Source organism: Myotis nattereri (assembly GCF_964212035.1).
Source record: "Myotis nattereri genome assembly, chromosome: 3".
NCBI classification, from domain to species: domain Eukaryota; kingdom Metazoa; phylum Chordata; class Mammalia; order Chiroptera; family Vespertilionidae; genus Myotis; species Myotis nattereri.
The window spans coordinates 55,537,922-55,557,128 of record NC_138077.1 but is presented as its reverse complement, the minus strand read 5'-3'; the positions used below and the strand labels follow the sequence as shown (position 1 = coordinate 55,557,128).

The 19,207-nt window shown below is 49.5% G+C and overlaps 1 protein-coding gene across 1 annotated transcript in view; it reads right to left on the bottom strand.

Annotated features, from left to right (window-relative positions):
- The window catches only part of HEG1 (heart development protein with EGF like domains 1), a gene marked incomplete at its 5' end in the record, with an annotated part of 88,936 nt that overhangs the window by 13,787 nt on the left and 55,942 nt on the right, over positions 1-19,207 (bottom strand). Inside the window, 3 exons of the mRNA XM_081085407.1 lie at positions 10,341-10,378; positions 10,504-10,546; positions 15,078-15,212. Of these exons, the coding sequence (XP_080941533.1) occupies positions 10,341-10,378; positions 10,504-10,546; positions 15,078-15,212 (216 nt within the window). The remainder of the gene's footprint in view (positions 1-10,340; positions 10,379-10,503; positions 10,547-15,077; positions 15,213-19,207) is intronic.

Below are 19,207 nucleotides of genomic sequence, written 5' to 3'. Positions count from 1 at the left end.
CTACTTGGCAGGGAAGCCATTGTTTGCCAAACATTTCCTCTCCTCACCTCCCATGACTTGCCTTCCCTACCCTGCAGCCCCAGGCCCCTGGTCCTACCCTTAGCTCAGGAGGGTATGTTAGCCTCAATCATTGGCTGCCTTTGGATTCTCATCTTGTGGGACTCCCCTGTGCACATATGTAATTAAATTTGTTCACCTGTTAATATGTTTTATTATGGTGATGTTTGGGGGTGTCAGCCAAGGACGTAGAAGGGTAGAGGAAAAGTTATTTCTCTACCCTACACTGTTTTCAGTCAAGTTCCTCTTTCTCAGCCACTCCTAGAATGGCTCCCCAAATGTACCTGCGGACCAGCCCTGAGGACATTTTCACCAATCCGTGGTAAAAAGAGAAAAATGAAGGAGATAGATGAATTTTTCAAAAACTAAATCTATCTGGTTTCAATCATTGTTCTGTCTTCTAAGACTTGGTCCTTCCTGTTTTACCCTCACTTACTATGTGTGCATTTTATTATGTGTAAATTATGCCTCCAGTAAAATTGGTTTCTAAAAACTAATGGAGAAAATAAGGAATCTTTTCTTGGCTACTTCCCACCCTTTGGTGTTGTTTCTGAGATTTTTTTTAAATGTATAGTGACAGTAAATATAAAAATTCTTAATTTGGTTTTAGGTTTTTAATTAATAAAATAAAAAGGAGGTGATCCTAGATTAGACTCTCCAGTTTTATAAGAAATATTACTGGCCGGTTAAGACCAGAGCTGGGAATCACTGCATATACATACCATGCTAGGCACTGAGTGGTTTCCTCAACACATACAAATGGAATTTAACTACCAAAAATTAGCAGTCACATGTGCAGGTACATATCATACATAATAATATTAATTTTTAATCCATAAATTTTATACCTGTGCATTTCTGGGAAAATCATAGTTTAGTGAAGCTTATTAAATAATGATTTTTTAAAAAAATTAATCCTCACCCAAGGATATTTTTTTCATTTCTTCTTTTTTTTAGATAGAGTGGAAGGAAGGGAGGGATGAGGGGGAGAGAGAGAGAGAGAAACACCAATGTGAGAGAGACACATTGATTAGTTGCCTCCTACACACGCTCTGACTGGTTGGGGACCAAACCTGCAACCCAGGTATGTGCCCTAAACCAGAAATTGAACCCACAACCCTTCAGTGCATGGGTGGCACTCTAACCACTGAACACACCAGCAGTGCCAGATAGATTTTTCCTATGCTGTGGAAATATAATTAAAATTTTGCTCTGAGGGTCTGCAGTTCAGGATGTAAAAGTGGCCAATAGCCAGGTTTTTTATATTAAAATAAGATGGAACCATGTTCTCCATGTCTCAGGCAACACCGAAGGAAAATGCATGGAGCTGAGAGTGAGCTGACTGTGAGACAAAAGCAAATGCAAGCGAGGCAACCATTTGCTTATCCTTTATTTGAATAAACAGCACAGAAACTTGGTTATCTTGAAGACCATGAGTACTAAGATATACAGAAAACAAAGCTAAACCTTTGAAGGAAGTCATTCTCGCCCTCACCTCCAAATACATGTATTCAAACTTCACTTTTAACAAAAGTGAAGACAAAAGACAAATCTTGATTTTCACCTCTTTCTCACCTCCACCACTACCACCCCCTAAGCTACAGTCAACTCTTGATTAGACAACTGAACTGCCTCCCAACATACCTTCCTGCACCCAGTCTTGCCCACTCATTTCAAAACACAAATCTGATCGTGCCATTTCCCAGCTTTAATAAACCTACAGTGAAACAAATGAGCAAACCAACCTACAGTGGCCCTCTCTGTTTCTAAAGACCAAAGTCTGGCTCCTACTCATCCCTCCACACCAAACTCAAAACCTCTCACTCCAGCAAAATAAGCAGGTGCTCCGTTTAGAAGTGGCCTCACAAGTGGCTGCAGTTGTGGCAGGTTCCCCTTGAAAACAGGCAGTTTTGTCTCAGAAGAGACAGACTCAGACACACTGTGCCCAGTGCTTCTCAAACCATCTGTGGTCTAGAACCTACTTTTCTTTGCTTGTGAATTTTTATATTATTTTTAAGTAAAGAAAATAAAGTCTCATTTTATCATTCCCTATAGGCACCAACTTTCATGAATTTCCTTTCTCCTTTTTTTTTTGTTTTTGTTTTTTTTAGTGGGCCTGCAGATTCTTATTTTTTATTTATTTTTTATTGATCTTAGAGAGAGGAAGGTGGAGAAGGAGAAACATAAATGTGTGAGAGAGAAACATCAATCGGTTGTACCCCCCTCCCCCCCACTCCCACCACCACCCATGCACCCAGATCAGGAATCCAACCCACAGCCTGCGTATGTGCCCTGACCAGGAATCAAACCTGGCCACCTTTTGGTTCATGGGCTGACGCTCACCCAACTAAGCCACACTGGTGAGGGCACTTTTTCTTTTTTATAAGGAGTCGACTGTGGAGTGACCTTGTAAAATACAATAATACTATTTTTTTAAAAGGATCCCATGGTTGGATGTCACAGCATGTGAAATTAACATCAATATTTCTAAGTTTAACATAAATGTTTCCTCTCAATTTTTGTGTTTCTTGTTGCAGCCTGATAACAGCTGGCAGATCACATTTTGAGGAGCACTGGTACACCCTCGTGCTCCTGAAACTTTCCTGTGGGTCTGAACCACCCAGAGGCTGTGCAAACTCAGATGGCTGGTCCCCACCTGAACACACTTGATTCAGCAGGTCTCGGCCTGGGCCAAGAAGAGAAGTTGTACCTCCAGCAAGCTCCGGGGGCACAGTGATGCCGCCGGCCTGCAGAACAGACCTTGGGCAGCATTGGCTTAGATTACACAGGAGAGCAATCTTAGACTGCACATGGGCGCTGAGAAAGAGCTGGGAGGGAATTCACCAAAACGCTCATGGAAGTTAGTGCTGCCTCAAGTACTTCACTTTCTTCTTTGGGGTTTTCTATATGTCCCAGATTTTTTTTTTTTTAAAAAAATATTTTTACTGATTTCAGAGAGGAGGGGAGAGGGAGGGAGAGGTAGAAACAATGAGGAGAGAGAATCATTGATCGGATGCTTCTTGCACATCCCCTACTGGGAATTGAGCCAGCAACCCAGGTATATGCCCTTGATTGGAATTGAACCCGGGACCCTTCAGTCTGTAAGCTGACGCTCTATCCACTGAGCCAAGCCAGCTAGGGCTGTCCCAGATTTTATTCATATGTGTACACACACTCACTCATAACCTCCTCTAAATGTAGAAATTGTGTGTGTATACATAATTTATCTTATACACATATATAATTTTTTGAAGAGTATGTTTGATGTTCTTTGGCAGCCATATCACTGGAAACTTGTAATAAGTTTATGGACAACATAACCCACAGGTCTTTTTTCTCATACCAGCTGTGAAGTCAGTTGATGAACTATGTGATTCTTTGGACTCAAGTACTGACTTTAGATTTATTATGAGGCCACGTGATGATGTACAGGTGCATGGGATTCAAATCAACATCAACTGTAATGTTCATCAGTTCCGCAGGCGCTCTGAAAGGTGACTTACTAACGTGAGAGAAGGCAGTGGTGTCGGCTTAAGTTTGTCTGTCTTATCCTTTCCACTTTGAGGAGATCTCCAGAATGATGGACTTGGAATTCTCAGTCTTACTTTCTTTCTTTTTTAATTGATATTTTTTAGGGAGAGAGGAAGGGAGAGGGATAGAGAGATAGGAACATCAATGAGAGAGAAACATCATTGATCGGCTGCCTCCTGCACAGCCCCTACTGGGGATCAAGCCCGAACCCTGGGCTTGTGCCCTGACCGGGAATCGAACTGGTGACCCCTTGGTTCTTGGGTTGACGCTCAACCACTGAGCCACGCTGGCCAGGCTTACTTTCTTCTTGACATCTGCTGACATTTCAGTCTTTCTCCAGCAGTGGCTCTATCTTTTCTTTATTCGTATAGTTTGATCCTCGGTTGATGTCCCTGTCATCACTGTTGGCTTTTTCATTAAGACAGCCATTCTGAGCCTTGGCCTTTTCTACAGTCTATTTTGTCCTTGTTCATATGCTCAATTGGGGGGATTCTACTGGACTGTCTGCTAAGCCAGCCCTCCTTTGGGAGCTGTTCACCCCCAGTGCAGGTTATGGTGGGGTGGTCAGGCTGGCATGATACCATCCCTTGGCCACAGCAGATTGGTCTGGGAGGAAACACATGGATCAATTAGTTCCTTCACAGGAATTTCAATTTGGGGAAAATAGAGAGCCTCCTCCTTCAAAATGGCTGAACGGGTAACACACACTCAGTGACGTTTGGCGAGCCTGTTTCCAGCACGTGGTCTGGGAAGGAGAGCGCGCCTGTGCACAGCGGAGAGCAGAGATGAAGGTGGGGTCCGGTGAAAGAAGGCCCCGGGCCGCCAGCAGCTGTGGTCCCCACATCCCCCTGAGGCTGGAATCCCATGACACACCCGGGAGCCTTCCAATAAGCTGTCTTTGTTGCTTAAGCTGGGTAGGCTTCTTTACTCCAGAAGAGAACCTTAGCCAACGGTGACACTGTGATTTATAATAAGAAATATATGCGCAGTCTTCATCCCAGTTCCAGGCAGCGCTCCTAAAACCCTTGGCAGAGGTTCTCAACCTGTGGGTCGCGACCCCTTTGGCGGTCAAACGACCCTTTCACAGGGGTCACCTAAGACCATCCTGCATATCAGATATTTACATTGTGATTCATAACAGGAGCAACATTACAGTTATGAAGTAGCAACGAAAATAATTTTATGGTTAGGTCACAACATGAGGAACTGTATTTAAAGGGCCAGAAGGCTGACAGCCACTGCTTAGAGTTTCCTAAGTGATGAGAGCCCATAAAGGTGTCTTCTGTGATGTTCACGAGGTGACTTTTGGAAAGTACCTAAGGATGGGGAGTGGTTGCCAGGGGAACCAACCTTGTGATTAGAGAGTTAGAACTTTCAGTCCTACCTCCTGACCTCCGGGGAGAGGAGAGGGCCTGGAGGTTGAGTTGATTGCCAATAACCAATGATTTAATCAATTGTGCCTTTGTAAGAAACCTCCAGAAAAACCCAAAAGGATGGGGTTTGGAGAGTTTGGGGAGAGTCACACACTCAGAGGGCATGGAAGCTGTGCACCCCTCCCCCCACCTTGCCCTGTGCACCCCTAACTCCCCGCTGGCGGAGTGGGACAGCTGCGCAGGAATCTCTGGGGGAGGGAACCTTTGCATGGAAAGGATGGGCTATGAAGGGGCAGGTTGTGAATATGAAAAGAGGATGATCGGAACATCTGCGCCAGACAAGGGTAATCTAGGAAATTATGTGAGTTCCAGAATCACAAACGGACAATAACCACAAAGTGGCAAAATGGCTTAGGCCAGTGGTTCTCACCTTGGCTGCACATTAGAATCACCTGGGAATCTTTTTAAAATCCTGATTTCTGGGCCTCATCCTCCGGAAATCCTGTTTCTTTGTTACTAATGTTGTGGCCTCACCCCATAACAAAGAAACAGAATTTCCGTAGGATGAGGCCCAGAAATCAGGATTTTAAAAAGATTCCCAGGTGATTCTAATGTGCAGCCGAGGTTGCGAACCACTGGCTTAGAGGATGGGACTATAAGACAAACTTAAAAAGGGTAATAAGCAAACGGCGAGTTTATGATGGTCAACCACAGAGTAGGATTACACAGAGTATGGAAAATGACATTATAATAGAGTTAGGTAAATGACAATATTGCACAGTTTACTCAAGTTACTAGCAGGTTGCAAACAGTACATTCGGTGAGATCCAATTCCATACATGACGCTGGGCAGATACAGAACACCAGTGCTTCTCAAACTTGAAAATGCACCTGAATCTGCACATTAACCGAATTCACTTAAAGTCCAGGTTCTGGTGCAGCAGGGCTGGAGTGAGGAGGTGGAATTCTGCATTTCCAACAGCTTCCGGGAGCTGCTGCGGGTCCTGCGGACCACACTCAGCAGCAAGGATGCAGACCAGTGACGTTTCACGGATGATGACACTGTTTAGTTTAGCTTTCTTCGTCCCTGAATTTATATTTATTTTCTAGTTAACTTGGGACAAATATTAAAATCAATGGACAGGTGTTGTTTCATGTTATGAAAAAATGTATTTTAAAAAGAGAAAAAGGGTGAGCTAAACCAGGATGCCATGGGAAACAGAAGACTGTGAGGAGGAGACAATATGAAACTCAAGCACAGGAGGGAGCGTGCACACCGAGGAAGAGGAGGGGCAGCAAGGGAAGGGCGAGGGGGGCATCCTGACAAGCCTGTAAGAGGATCTGGGTCCAGTGGACCCGGGGCACGAGGATTGCTGGAATCTGGGGTATAAATAGAGACGTTCCACATGGGAACATAACCAAAAGGAGGGCAGTGATGAGACAGGTGCAGACCTGAGCTGCCCAGGTGTAGGTGGCCCTGCCAGGTGCACACGGGAGTCCCGCTGGGCCCTCACCACCTCAGGAACCAAAGGACTTGAAAGAAGGGCCGGAGCTGCCCTCGCAGCTGAAGCACATTCTCTATGAGGAACAAGGCGTGCAATCCGGACACAATAGAGAGCTAATGGGGAAATCTGGACGGACAGGCCACAGGTTATGCCGGAACCCAGAACACAGTAGAGTTGGACGACTCCCAGGAATGTAGGAGTGAGGGAGTCTCAAGGCCATGGCTTGGCTGGACAAATCTGGGTGCCCATCTCATTGAGCTTGGGCAGAATGTGTGCCCCGGGAATGCATGGAGAACAAGCACTTGTTGTCTACAAAGAATCCAGCCCAACCACAGCCCCCAGAAGGCACTTACCACCTCTGAATGACCGCAGAAGTGGCCGCAGAGAGTGATCAGAGCCCTGTTGTTTGGCACAGAACACTGAGTGACCAGCCAGACTTCACAAGGCGCCATTGATGGGGATGAAGCTCAGGTGTTCCTGATTCCTTAACCAACGCCCAGGGCTGGTCTCTGACCTCAGGGAACGGAGCAGGTGGCAGATACTATTTGTTATCAGCCCCTCTTCGTTGCTTGGCAACACTAAAGCTAATTCAGATATCAAAATCATAAAGTGGTGTTTACACGCCATCACTGAGTTAACACAGGCGTCACCAACAAAACGTGGCCAGGAGCTAGGCTCCATCCAGATAGCAGTGTGCCCCCTGCTGGACATGAGAGCAATTGGGATAAACAGAAAAAAGTCCCAGATCAGAGAGAAATCCTGGCTACTTCCAAGACCACCCGCCCCTCCCCCCAACACACACACACACAAAATGAGGAGACACAGAAACTTACAGAACAGCCCACGGTTATAGGGTTTATCATCTCCAGGCACCCATAGTATTTAACAATCCCTGGGGCGGGGGGTGGGGGGGGGTGGGGGAGGATGGCACTAGCTGCCGCTTAGGACACCCCTTTCCCTCCACCACTAGAGGGCTTTCCCCATGTCCACTTCCCTCTCTGGGTCACTCTTCCCTTCACTGAGAGGTAGGGAGCATTCTCTGGTAAAAATCGATTTGGAAAGCTGTTTGACCAAAGCAGGTCCGAGTCACCTGCTCATTCTATGAGAGCCTGTCAGGGCCGAGAGGCCCCAGGGGGACGGGGCAGGTGGCCACTCTCCCCTCCTGCTCCCTGGCTCCCCCCAGAGCTGCTGCAGCTCCACACTCCTCGCCCTCTTGCTCATTCCCTCTTTGCCATCTGATGGGACGATATTCCAATACGTTGCTTGCAAATGTGATGCAACTCTGTTGTGATCTCCTCCCTTGCGTAAATTATTCTTTATGTTATCTACGCCTCTCTGTTTTTAATACTTCTAATGTCTTAGGACAGGGCCCGCAGGCTTGTGGTGTAGTCACTACTGTGAGCCCCACAACCATCTCTTCTAAAGACTATGCCCGTTAGTGCTAGGGTTGCAGCGTTCGGCGAAACAAGTCTCAGGTATCCTACATGTCTTACCTGATGGCTCAGCCTCCGTTTTCCACACTGAACATCCTAGGTCTTTGGTGTATTCTTGGGTGCAAACCACTCCTCTCTCTGATCAGTTTAAGGACGCTCTAAGTTCTAGCAAAGTACTGACTCTGACCAGGGGGCCAGGGAACCCCTGATTTACAGCGTGCTGGTCATGAGTCCCGGAGGCCTGGATGCGGGATTGGGTCTGAGTGGGGGCAGTTTTGTGAGACTGAGCCCTTCACCTGCGAGGTCTGAGTGGTGTCAGAACTGCTCGATGGGAGGAAAACCCACGTATCTGATGTTAGAAGTGTCGTGAGTAGAAATCCGTTCATAGTAACACGGAACACCATTTGGTGTGTGACGACTTGGTCCATCGTAGCGAATGTCGGCACTTAAGGTTGTTTCATGATGCCCTTAGGAACTGCTGAAGACCACGGGGTCATTTACTCCACCACACAGTGGCCGCAGGTTGCTACTTTTTAAAAGAAGATAATCATTAATTCTGTGGGCTCCTCCCTCTCTGTTCAGTATGGCGCTAAATATAGTTGCTTTGGAAGTACTTCTCGTCTTTCTCTTAGGCTGTCTACTGTACCTCTGCTAGTTGGCAGTCGGGGTAAATCGGATGACCATAGTCACCGGTAATCCTAGATGGATATTTAACCCCAAATCTCTAGAGTCTGGCCTTCAAGTGGCTCCACGCTGAGTACACCAAGAGAGTGTGTACTCAGGACTGAATTTGTTTTATTTTACTTAATGTATTATTCATGTTCAAAAAAAGGTACATAATGAAACTTACTAAAAGAAAGTTTACAGCCGAAACCGGTTTGGCTCAGTGGATAGAGCATCGGCCTGTGGACTGAAAGGTCTCAGGTTCGATTCCGGTCAAGGGCATGTACCTGGGTTGCGGGCACATCCCCAGTAGGAGATGTGCAGGAGGCGGCTGGTCGATGTTTCTCTCTCATCGATGTTTCTGACTCTCTATCTCTCTCCCTTCCTCTCTGTAAAAAATCAATAAAATATATTTAAAAAAAAAAAAAAAGAAAGAAAGTTTACGAGCAAAGAAAATATCATTGAGGACATAAAATGCAAGGGGCACCGTTGGGGAACAGATATGGGACTGTTACACATGTTAGATAAAACCGTGTCTACTTTTGGTCTAAGTAAACTTAGAATATGGACTGTTGGCATGTTTACCTATGGAATGAAGGACAAAGCGACCCTAAAATGAAGCACTGAGTGTTGTTATTCCTATTTCATCCTACACCCCAGAGTATCTTTCATAATTTTGAGGATGATTCAATTTGTCAGGTTTCCATATAAGAAAATGTCAGTGAAAGTGATTCTAAATTCATCACAACTGCTTTTTTTGTTTTCAAAGAACTAAATTAGGTGTGACACGCGCCACGCATGCACACAGCCAGCTGCCACCGTCCTACCCTCTGTGCTTCGGGGAGCGGGAACATCAACAAGCAGACGCCCTGAGCCCGTCTCTAGGCTGAGCCCCGGCCATGCCTGTCCTGGAGTCTCTACCCCGCTGTGTTCTTCCCCCTGCTGTCTGTCCTCCTCACTGCAGCCCGGCTTCATTTTCTTGTCCAAACTGCCTTCCTGCTCTAAGACCTGCTAGTTCCACAACAGAAATGGATCAGTCTATACTCTCCGGCTGGCCTTCCAAACCCCCAACAGCTTGGTCCCCTGTACTCTGCCAACCTCGTCCTCCAATCGCCACCTTCCTCTTTCTCTATCCCAGTGGTTCTCAACCTTGGCTGCACATTAGAATCACCTGGGAATCTTTTTAAAATCCTGGTTTCTGGGCCGCGTCCTCCGGAAATTCTGTTTCTTTGTTATGGGGTGGGGCCACAACATTAGTAACAAAGAAACAGAATTTCCGGAGGACGCGGCCCAGAAATCAGGATTTTAAAAAGATTCCCAGGTGATTCTAATGTGCAGCCAAGGTTGAGAACCACTGCTCTATCCTCAGCCACATCCACTTACACGCTGCCCAGCGAATACCATGGCCCAGGCTGCCCCGAGACCTTTACGTTGTTCCTCCTTCTTCCTCCATACCTACCAAAGTCTCCCAACACCTCCAAACCACCCCCTCCCACACGCAGAGATGCTATTCTCCTTGGGTGTGGCCCCTCCCTGCCTGCCTCACGTCTCACACTTAATTCGCTGTAGTCACACTCCCAGCCAGGCTACTGAGGGAGGTGTTTATCTCCCCACCAGCCCTCAGTCCCTGCAGAGCACGTTGCTTTCCACACACCTCCCAGCACAGGGGCTGAGGGAACAGCGGATCCGGACTGAGGAGTGGGGAAGGGACAGCCACCCTGCTCGCTGACAACCCCGCCAGGCCCGCCCAGGCGGAACGGGCCCCTTCGCATACTCACGGTTTCCACAGTTGAGACCACCAAGGCCAAATGGGCAACTGCAAGTCAACAAAGAACAAGAATGAGTCTCCAATCTCAAAAGAAATCATTGCAGCAATTCACTAAGTAATTTCTAAGTAAGGTTTGCAACGAACGCATCAGAGTAAGTGAACGGGGAGCCTACCTCATGCAGGTTTCGTTTTCAAGCCTGTACCCGTCTTCACACGCTGAAAGAGAAAAGGACAGTCCGTGAAGGTGGCCACTTCCGTTGGCCTAGACTGGCAGTTCATTAAACACCAACCAACCTAAAGTCCACAAGAATATTCTAGAACCAGAAGGCTACCAATGGCTTTAGGATTATCTGTTATCTGGGCTAAATAATGTTGTCAGCTCAACTCATAATTTTACCAAGAAAAAAAAATTAACCTCTTTGTGATTCTCAGTTTCCCATCTATAAATAATAAATAATAATAATAATAATAATATCTACCTTACAGTTTCTTGGAGGGGATTAAGTAAAATAAAGTTTAGCACAGTGCTTGACACATAGCAACCACTAAATAAACGTTTTACATTATTTTGCAACAAATGCCATGCTCTCTGGAAGTTCTCTGTGGCCCCCGGGCAGCATCACATATACAGACAAGTGCTTCACCTTCTCTAGGTCAGACCTTTAACCCGCTGCTGGCCCCACAGCCCCCACAAGGTGGTGGTGTCATCCTCTTGCCTGTGGTCCTAGGGGGCACCTGTTTTCGTAAAAGACGCTTATCTTATCATCTGTGCAGGGGCTATAGAGATGAGCCCTAACCGGCACGGGGCCCAAGAACATAACCTTGAGCCCTCTGGTGGTGCGGCTCAGGGCCCACTGCTTCCCTGAAGGGCTGTGTGTGGCCCAGCCATCCCCCTGAGTCAGCAGTTGCTGAATTTATTGGATCACAGAACACCTACAATACTCCAGTCAGCTAAGCGAACGCCCTGAGCTACAACACAGGTTTGGGTGAAAGCGGACAATAAAAAAATGGCCCCCTCGACACATCTGTTGCTGCAAGGAATGATAAACATTTGATTCATGAATAAGGTCTGGTATACACTGCATACAACAATCGTGGGTGAGCACAGGAACACGGTATAGAGCGGTGATCCCCGGACAGACAGCACACACGCTAACAGTGGGACGTGATACCCACAGCCTGCGTGGCTGGGAAAGGGAGGGGCCCGCCCTGCAGGCTGCGGCCAGAGATCTAGACTCCCCACACCCTCCCTTACGGATTAATGCACAATAATGTTAACTACATAGATGTGCTCAATAGTGTTCTTCCCTCTATTTTTTCATGTTAGATGTTAAAGGTCCCTAGCATCTACTTGTTGTCATAGACCACAGACATGACTGGAGTTTTGAGGGGCGGACTGGCAAACACTGAACCACCTCTAATTCTCTCACAGCGGATCCTGAGAGCTGTGGACCTGGACTGCACGGCGTTGACTCCATGGAATCGCTTTTCCTGATCCACATCCTCTTGCACTCAGAGCTCCCTGGTGTGAGCAGCAGCCAGCAGGCCTGACGGGAGTTACTGTGGGGTGTCATGGACCGCACTGCCACGATACCGCTCAGACACCTCCCGAGGAGGACGCCCAGCACTTCTCTAGCCTTCGGAGTCTGGAAAGGTGGGGTGCTCCTCAAGCTGTGCTGTATTTTACGGTCCGCTCCTGCTTTCAGAATCAGGCTTCTCTGCCGCAGTGTCCAGGATGCTCGGAATGCGGACGAGTGGCCTGCCTCTAGCCAACAGGCAGGACCGGATGGTCTGTCTTTCTGCACAGTCACTTTCCTTCCAGTCTCAGCAGAGCAGTCGTTTTATTTCTCCTTCAACCCGATTTACCTTTTAAGTGAAATCTCATTTTGCTACATGAATTTTCATTTCGGTGCTTCAGTTCCTTTTGGCAACAAGGTCTAGCATAATCACATCCCATGAAGGAAGGGGGACGGGGCCTCTCCCCTAACCCTGGGACACCTTCGAGCTCTCCACGCCCCGCCTCACGTGGGGCCTTCCCTAAGGAACAAGCCGAGCATGCTTGCCTCTGGGCCGTGGAAAGCAGCACGCGTGGCAATCCTCCTGCTACGGCTGGTCACGGACGGGAAGCTGCCCCTGGAGGCCACGGCTCTGCCCCCAGTGACATCCCCACCCAGCGCGGCACCAAGGCCCGCTGACGTCACACCAGTCAGTTCTATGTAAACACCTCTTCCTGGAAGTGTTTTCACATCAGATCTACCCCCCAACCCTCATCTGCGGGGTGGGAGCTTCCAGGTCATGACTGTCATCTGGGCACACGTAACGCCCATCTGTTGCCCGGCCTGCGTGCGGGCTGCTGGGCTGGGAAGTATCCAGACCCCAGACATGATGGTGTTTCTTTATTCGAATGGGCTCATTTGGTCATTCATCGAAGACTGAGGCGGCCGTGGGCACGGGCTGTTCCAGGCACTGCAGCGCACCTCATCGCCACCCCCCTAATCACTGACCCACGGCGCATGAAATGAACGTGGGGCTAACTAGCATATATGTCCAATTGGGCTTCCCCGCTGATATGGAACACAATAAGATTCAAGCCTCTGTCCTTTTAAGAAAAATAAGTGGTGGAGTCCTACACACTCTTGTTCTCTTGCAGGAAACTAACTCAAGCCCTGCCAGTCTTGCCCTGCCATTGCTGCCCTGTGATCCACTGTTCACTCGGCGGACATTGCTAAACCCCGCCACATGCTGAGCGTGTCCTGGACCCAGGCACCGCCCTCAAGGGACGTGCCGTCTGGGGAGAGAAAGAGACCTGCGAACAGGGAGCTGGAATTCATCACGAAGCCTGTATGGCGGAAGGAGGCTGCGATAGCTGTCCGAAGGTCACCTAGTTTAATCTTACAGACAGTTAAAGTCTGGTAAAGGCACTGTAAAGGCGTGTGAGACACTAAGTGTGTGTGTGTGTGTGTGTGTGTGTGTGTGTGGGCACTGCTGTGAGAGAATTAGAGATGGTTTAAACAGATGACAGAGAACAACGCAGCTGTGCTTCTGTACAAATATGAACTGCAGAGATTTAGAAAACACACCCGCACCTCTATCTCCCATTTATACAGGGGGCTGACCCCTGATTTGTGGTGTCCAAAGGGGACTCACTCTAAATACCTCTGTGCTGCAGCACCAGTGGCCAGAAGATGTCACTGCTGACCCATCAGAACCCAGCAGACAGGGCTGTGGCCAAGGAGATCCCTCATGTACTCATCAAAGGCCTGACGGCTACAGACGGAAATCTAACTGCAGAAACGAGGCTGCAGAGGCCCTCGCAGCACGCCCACAAGCTAACCACGGGTTCTTTAGGCTGCTTCTTGGGTCATCTCTGGATAAACCCAGATCGCCGGGGCCTGTGTCGTTGCATTTGAAAACCTCTGACAGCTATGCCATCACTAATGCTCGTCTGCAGGCGACACAAATAGGAAACTGCTGACTCGGAAGCAGAGGGGAAGTGGCCCGGGCCAGCCAGGGGCAGAAGTGGCCACCAGACGCTCCAGAGACGCGGCGTACGGGGCCGGCACACTAGATGCCTGCACCTCTGCCCACTCCCCTCTCCCTCCCGACAGCCACGCTGCCCCAGCGGAAGGATTTTAGCAGAGGTCACCTTCCCGCAAGGCTCAGTGTCGACGAAGGGCGAGGAACACTCGGCATTAACCCAGATAAGACGGAATTAGGAAGTGACATCTCTTTGTATGCGGGCGGCAGCCTGAGTGCGGAGGAACACGGTGAAGCTGCCCATCACGGAGCACCGGCCCCCTTCTCAGCGCCACCGCAGGGCCTGCGTGCGGAGCGGGGACGCCCATGAACCCCAGCCACCGGATCTGACGCTCAGGACGACCGCGCTGCCCTCAAATGTATTTTTATCCTCTCCTGACAGAATGAGTCCTCCAGCGGGCGGCCCTGACAGCTGGAAGTGGCCTGCCACTTTTCGCAAATATGCGATTTGACTCTGATTCCAGGACACCTCTCACCAGCCAGTGCTGGCTGCTGCAGTCCTTCCGAGTCAGGGTCCTCCGCACTCTGGGCCCGGGCTCCACCCTACACTCACTGAGCAGCCTCTGATCTCAAACTACACGAACTTAGGCCTCACCTAAAAGGTTTGCGGAATTAGCTTTCTGTCCTTAACTACTTTATGAAACCTTTAACAACTAAGGCTCATTGTTCAACAACAGCCACCTGGGTAAAATACAGGAGCAATGTGGATGGCTTCCACAGGACCACCGTAGGCACATGTTGCCCTCTTTAATTCTTAGACGATCAATGAAGCATCCCTACACCCACGTCACAGAAGAGGAAACAGGTCCAGCAAAGTGGAGGCCAAGGTGGGCTCTGACCCACTTGGGCCACAGCTGCTGCTAAAAGGTACAGCCTGACTCCACCCTTGTATCACCATTTTAAAAGATTAGCAGACAATAGAGCAAAGCTTTGGGATTAAAACAATCATTTTTCTAACTTCCTTAAAGTGGAAAGAAAAAAGAAAAGGCGTTGCCGGCCACAGGCATTCCACTCTCTTTACTTTCCCTTTGAATCCAGGGGCCAGGCCAGCGCAGGGTCAGAGATAATGCTCTATTCCAAGGAGGCAATGTATTCCAGCCGGCTGCGCGCCAAACAAGGGCTGGTTCCCCCAGCCTAGAGCAGGCCAGCGGGAGGAGCCCCGGCAGAGAAAGGCAAGGCGCACAGAGCCTGAGAAGAGAGGCGCAGGCACCTCGGCAGGAGTGGTCCATCTTGTTGAACTGGAAGTAGCCCGACTTGCACTGGCACAGCGCCACCCCGTCCAGGTCCGTGCAGACGGAGGTCTCCTTGTCACATTCCGGGGTCTTCCGCTTGCACAAGCTGCCCGCTGGAATGGAAAACAAGACAGTGAAACCACACAAAGCCTCCTCCACCTCAGACCTTAAGACGCAGGAATTTCCTATGTCCAGAGGCTCCGAGGACAGGTTCCCAAAAAGCCTGCCGGTGCACGCTCCTGGCCCAGGTCCCTTCTGCCTTCTGCCCCTCCTCCCCCGTGTCGGCCCCAGGCCTCTTTACTGAGCGTTCACACAGCATGCGGAGATGGAGAAGCCCAGAGGAAACGGAGCTGGCCCCAGCTCCGGGCCACTGCACGGATGGCCCTCGAAGGTGTGGGATCTTCTCGAGTAAGGACTGCGGGGGGAGATCACAGACACCCAGGAGCCGAGACCATGCTCCACGGAGAAGGCTGAGGGGCAGACCTGCCTCGAGCTGAAGGCGCCTCAGCCTGTGTCTGTGCAGCCTGGGAGGCTCACCTGACAACAGACGGTCCGAGGGGCAGTGGAAGATGACCTGGGCTCTGCGGGCCGTAGTTTCATCGTGTCCCCTGCCTGCTTCCCCACTACATCGACTATGTCTCCCGGTTTATTCATCTCTGGGTCTCCAGCACCTCAGAGACTGGCCCCCACACAGTGCCCGATACACATGCAGAAGGTGCCGGCGGACCTCCAGTCACCGCGTCACCATGAGAGACAGGCAGGCCGCGAAGGCATGCATCTTTCAGGCTTCCTATCTCCTTCGCTTGAAGGCCCTGTTTCTTCCAGGTGTACCCACCTGGCTGTGTCCAACCCTGGTGTGTGGGCCATGTTCATTTCATGGATGACAAAGCACCATTTTCATTATCAAAAAGCTCTCAGGTTGGGCATGTGGCTTCTCTGGGATTGTACACATTGGACCCTCTCTGGGATTGTACACATTGGACCCTCTGGGACTGTACACATTGGACCCTCTGGGATTGTACATATTGGACCCTCTGGGATTGTACACATTGGACCCTCTCTGGGATTGCACACATTGGGCCCTCTCTGGGATTGTACACAGCAGAAACAATGAGGGTACATTCTACCACTTAACATAAGTCCCTCCCAAAAACGACACATGTAATTGGGGTACACAGACAATAGAACAAAACTATGAAACCAACAGGAGAGTAAGCAGTTAACTTAGACCCGTGTACAGGGAAAAGCAAGCCTGTCATGTGCTGCTGCTGTTGGCAGACAAGAGCAAGTCCAGATGGGGGGAGAGCCACGGAAGGGCAATGTGTACATTGTGCTGTGAGGATGGTCTCCCCTCTCCCACCTTAAGGAAGACACCAACCTATTCAGAAACCAGTTCTTAACACAGCACGGCAAAACTGTCCCTGCCTAGGCCAGTCTGATGACAGGAGCTGATGTCCACACAGTGTGGGGGTGGGGGAGTCGGATGGCGGTCCCAGCATTAGCCTCCTTTTCTGAGTCCTGAGAGCTTGGGGCCTGGTGGATGGCCTGGTCACAGGGAGGTAAGTTTAGGACACAACTTCGGTTCTCAACACCAAGTTTCCTGTCTTTATCAGTGGAGGCTGACGTGCTAAATCAGAACCCTGTTTGTGTGTGTGATAGAATTTCCTTTGTTTATTGTGAAAAGCCTGTATTTAAGGGAGAAAAATAAAAAATGAAAAATCTCACCAAGCCAACACTGCAAAGCTGGCAGCAGAGAGGTCCTAAACCCCCGGCAATCACTCATCTCTACTTTCTGAAGGTGCTGCCAGCCCTCAAGCCTTAATCTGAAGGAATACCTCCAGGGCCAGGCAGCCTGGCCAGCTCCAGCCTTGTCCAGCGGCCAGCCTGAGTGCCTGGCCTGATTAGATATCCTCTGGAAGCCCGTCATGTTTTCCTTTCATCCTGCCCCTCAATCCAGTGTCCTGGCTAACTACTCGCCCGGCACGGAGGCAGATTCCTGGGAACGCAAGGGAAGCTGGCCCTGCCCATGCAATGGAGGAGCTGCTATCCTACAAATTCTCAAAGAACAGAATTTTTCTACCGTAAATCCATCAAACGGAACCACGCAGAATCCCATTTTCATTGGAAGCCTGGCGATGTGATTGTTCTACATCCCCAGTTCCCATGGTCCTTCCTGGGCATGACATCCGCCGGACAGACAATGGGAACTTATGTAGGTCTAAGGCTGAGACCCTGCCAGGGGGATTTCCAAGGATTCTAAACCTCTGGAGACACGAGAGCTGCAGGGTTCCGAAAGGAGAGGAAGTAGGTATTTTGTGAACTGAAGGGTCAAAGCCCGCCTTTCCCATGGCTGCGTCCATAGTCGGTGCTGCCCAGATGTTGGAAACACCCAGATGGCAGAGCCTGAGAGCTCCCTCCCGTCACGCCCGCCTCCCTAGCACTCAGAAAGGAGGGCGACAGACCACGCTGGGTGTGTTGGCAAAACCTGGAGAAGCCCTGGGATTAAGAACAGAGATGTGAGCCCGCATTGAGCCAAGATGCCTGGCTGTCTGTTTTCACAAGCTCTGGAAGGAGAGGCGAAGTATGGGGACCAGCACATGTGGGGATGTGGGAGTATGTGGGATATTTCTGTATCTTATTCTCAATTTTGCAGTGAACCTAACACTGCTCTAAAAAAATTAAAGTCCTAAAAAAATAAAAAAGAAGAATGGGACCCCAATAAGGAAACAGGTGCTTTCCCATGATCCACACACATCCACGCTGGAAGAATGGGAGTCAGAGAGGGGGCAGGACTGCTCTGAACAGGACCTTACGAAGCCAAGGATTTGTCCACTTGATTTGCAAGGCATGCAATGCATTTACTGGGGACAAAACATAACCTCACACCACGCTGACCACCGAGGATGCACTCGGTAAGTGCTGACGGAATTGAAAGGTCCCCTTCCTGCTCGCCACGGAGGCCAAATGGGGACCCTGAATCACAAAAACAAACAGAGCAAAACCAAGGAGCTCTCGACTCAGAGTTTAGAGCAGTCAGTCCACTGGGACATGAAGTTTTAAGCTAACTCCCCAGTGATGCTGAATGACAGCAACTGCCACCTACACCTTAGGTCCAGCATCGGGGCCCAGGTGGGAGGCCCACCCAGACGCCACCTCCTAGCCGTGCAGGGAATGAGCTTGGCCGAGCCGCTTTGATCACTCAGGAGACGGCAGCAGGGACAAGCCTCTTTGCGAGGCAGCCCTTTGATTCCAGCCGTTTTCCCATCCCAGAGGCAACACCTCCCTCTAAGACCCAAATGTGAACTTGTCTCTAATCCCTCATTTCATCTGCTTTCCCCTAGATGCACCGCAGCAGCTTTTGACAAAACAGATAAAGCCCGAACAAGAATGGGGAGATTATCCTGACTGACACTGGGCAGCTGGCGACCGTCGTCTGGTCTTGTGTCTGTGCACTGGTAGTCTGCAAACCAACACACATGGCAGGTCACACTGCCCGGGCTACTGTTACTTAATGGTATATCACCATGACGGTTTGGGGTATTGACAAGCAGGTACATTCTGTGTGAACGTCTGCCTCCCCAGAGAGAGTAGGAGTTTTTCAAGAGAAAGAAGAGTGGTTTTTGCTTCATTACATCAGCTCCCGTGTAGGAGTAGAAGGGGCAGCAGGCCAAGGACCAGGTGACTTCAAGACTGTGCATGTGTGCCCTAGCTGGTTTGGCTCAATGGATAGAGCGTTGGCCTTCGGACTGAAGGGTCCCAGGTTCGATTCCAGTCAAGGGCACATGCCTGGGTTGTGGGCTTGATCTCCAGTAGGGGGCATGCAGGAGACAACCAATCAATGATACTCTCTCATCATTGATGTTTCTATCTCTCTCTCCCTCTCCCTTCCTCTCTGATATCAATAAAAATAATTTTTTTTTTAAAAAAAGACTGTGCATGTGCACACCTGCATGTACAAAGCTCCACAGACATGAAGGTCCTCCACTTAACACGTGCTTCAAAGATAGCTTGGCTCTGTGACGAGCTCTCTTGAACTTGAGCCCCAATTGCCTTCCATTTCTATCCCAGATGTGTGCCTAACCATATGGGGCAGGGGGTCATCCCAGAG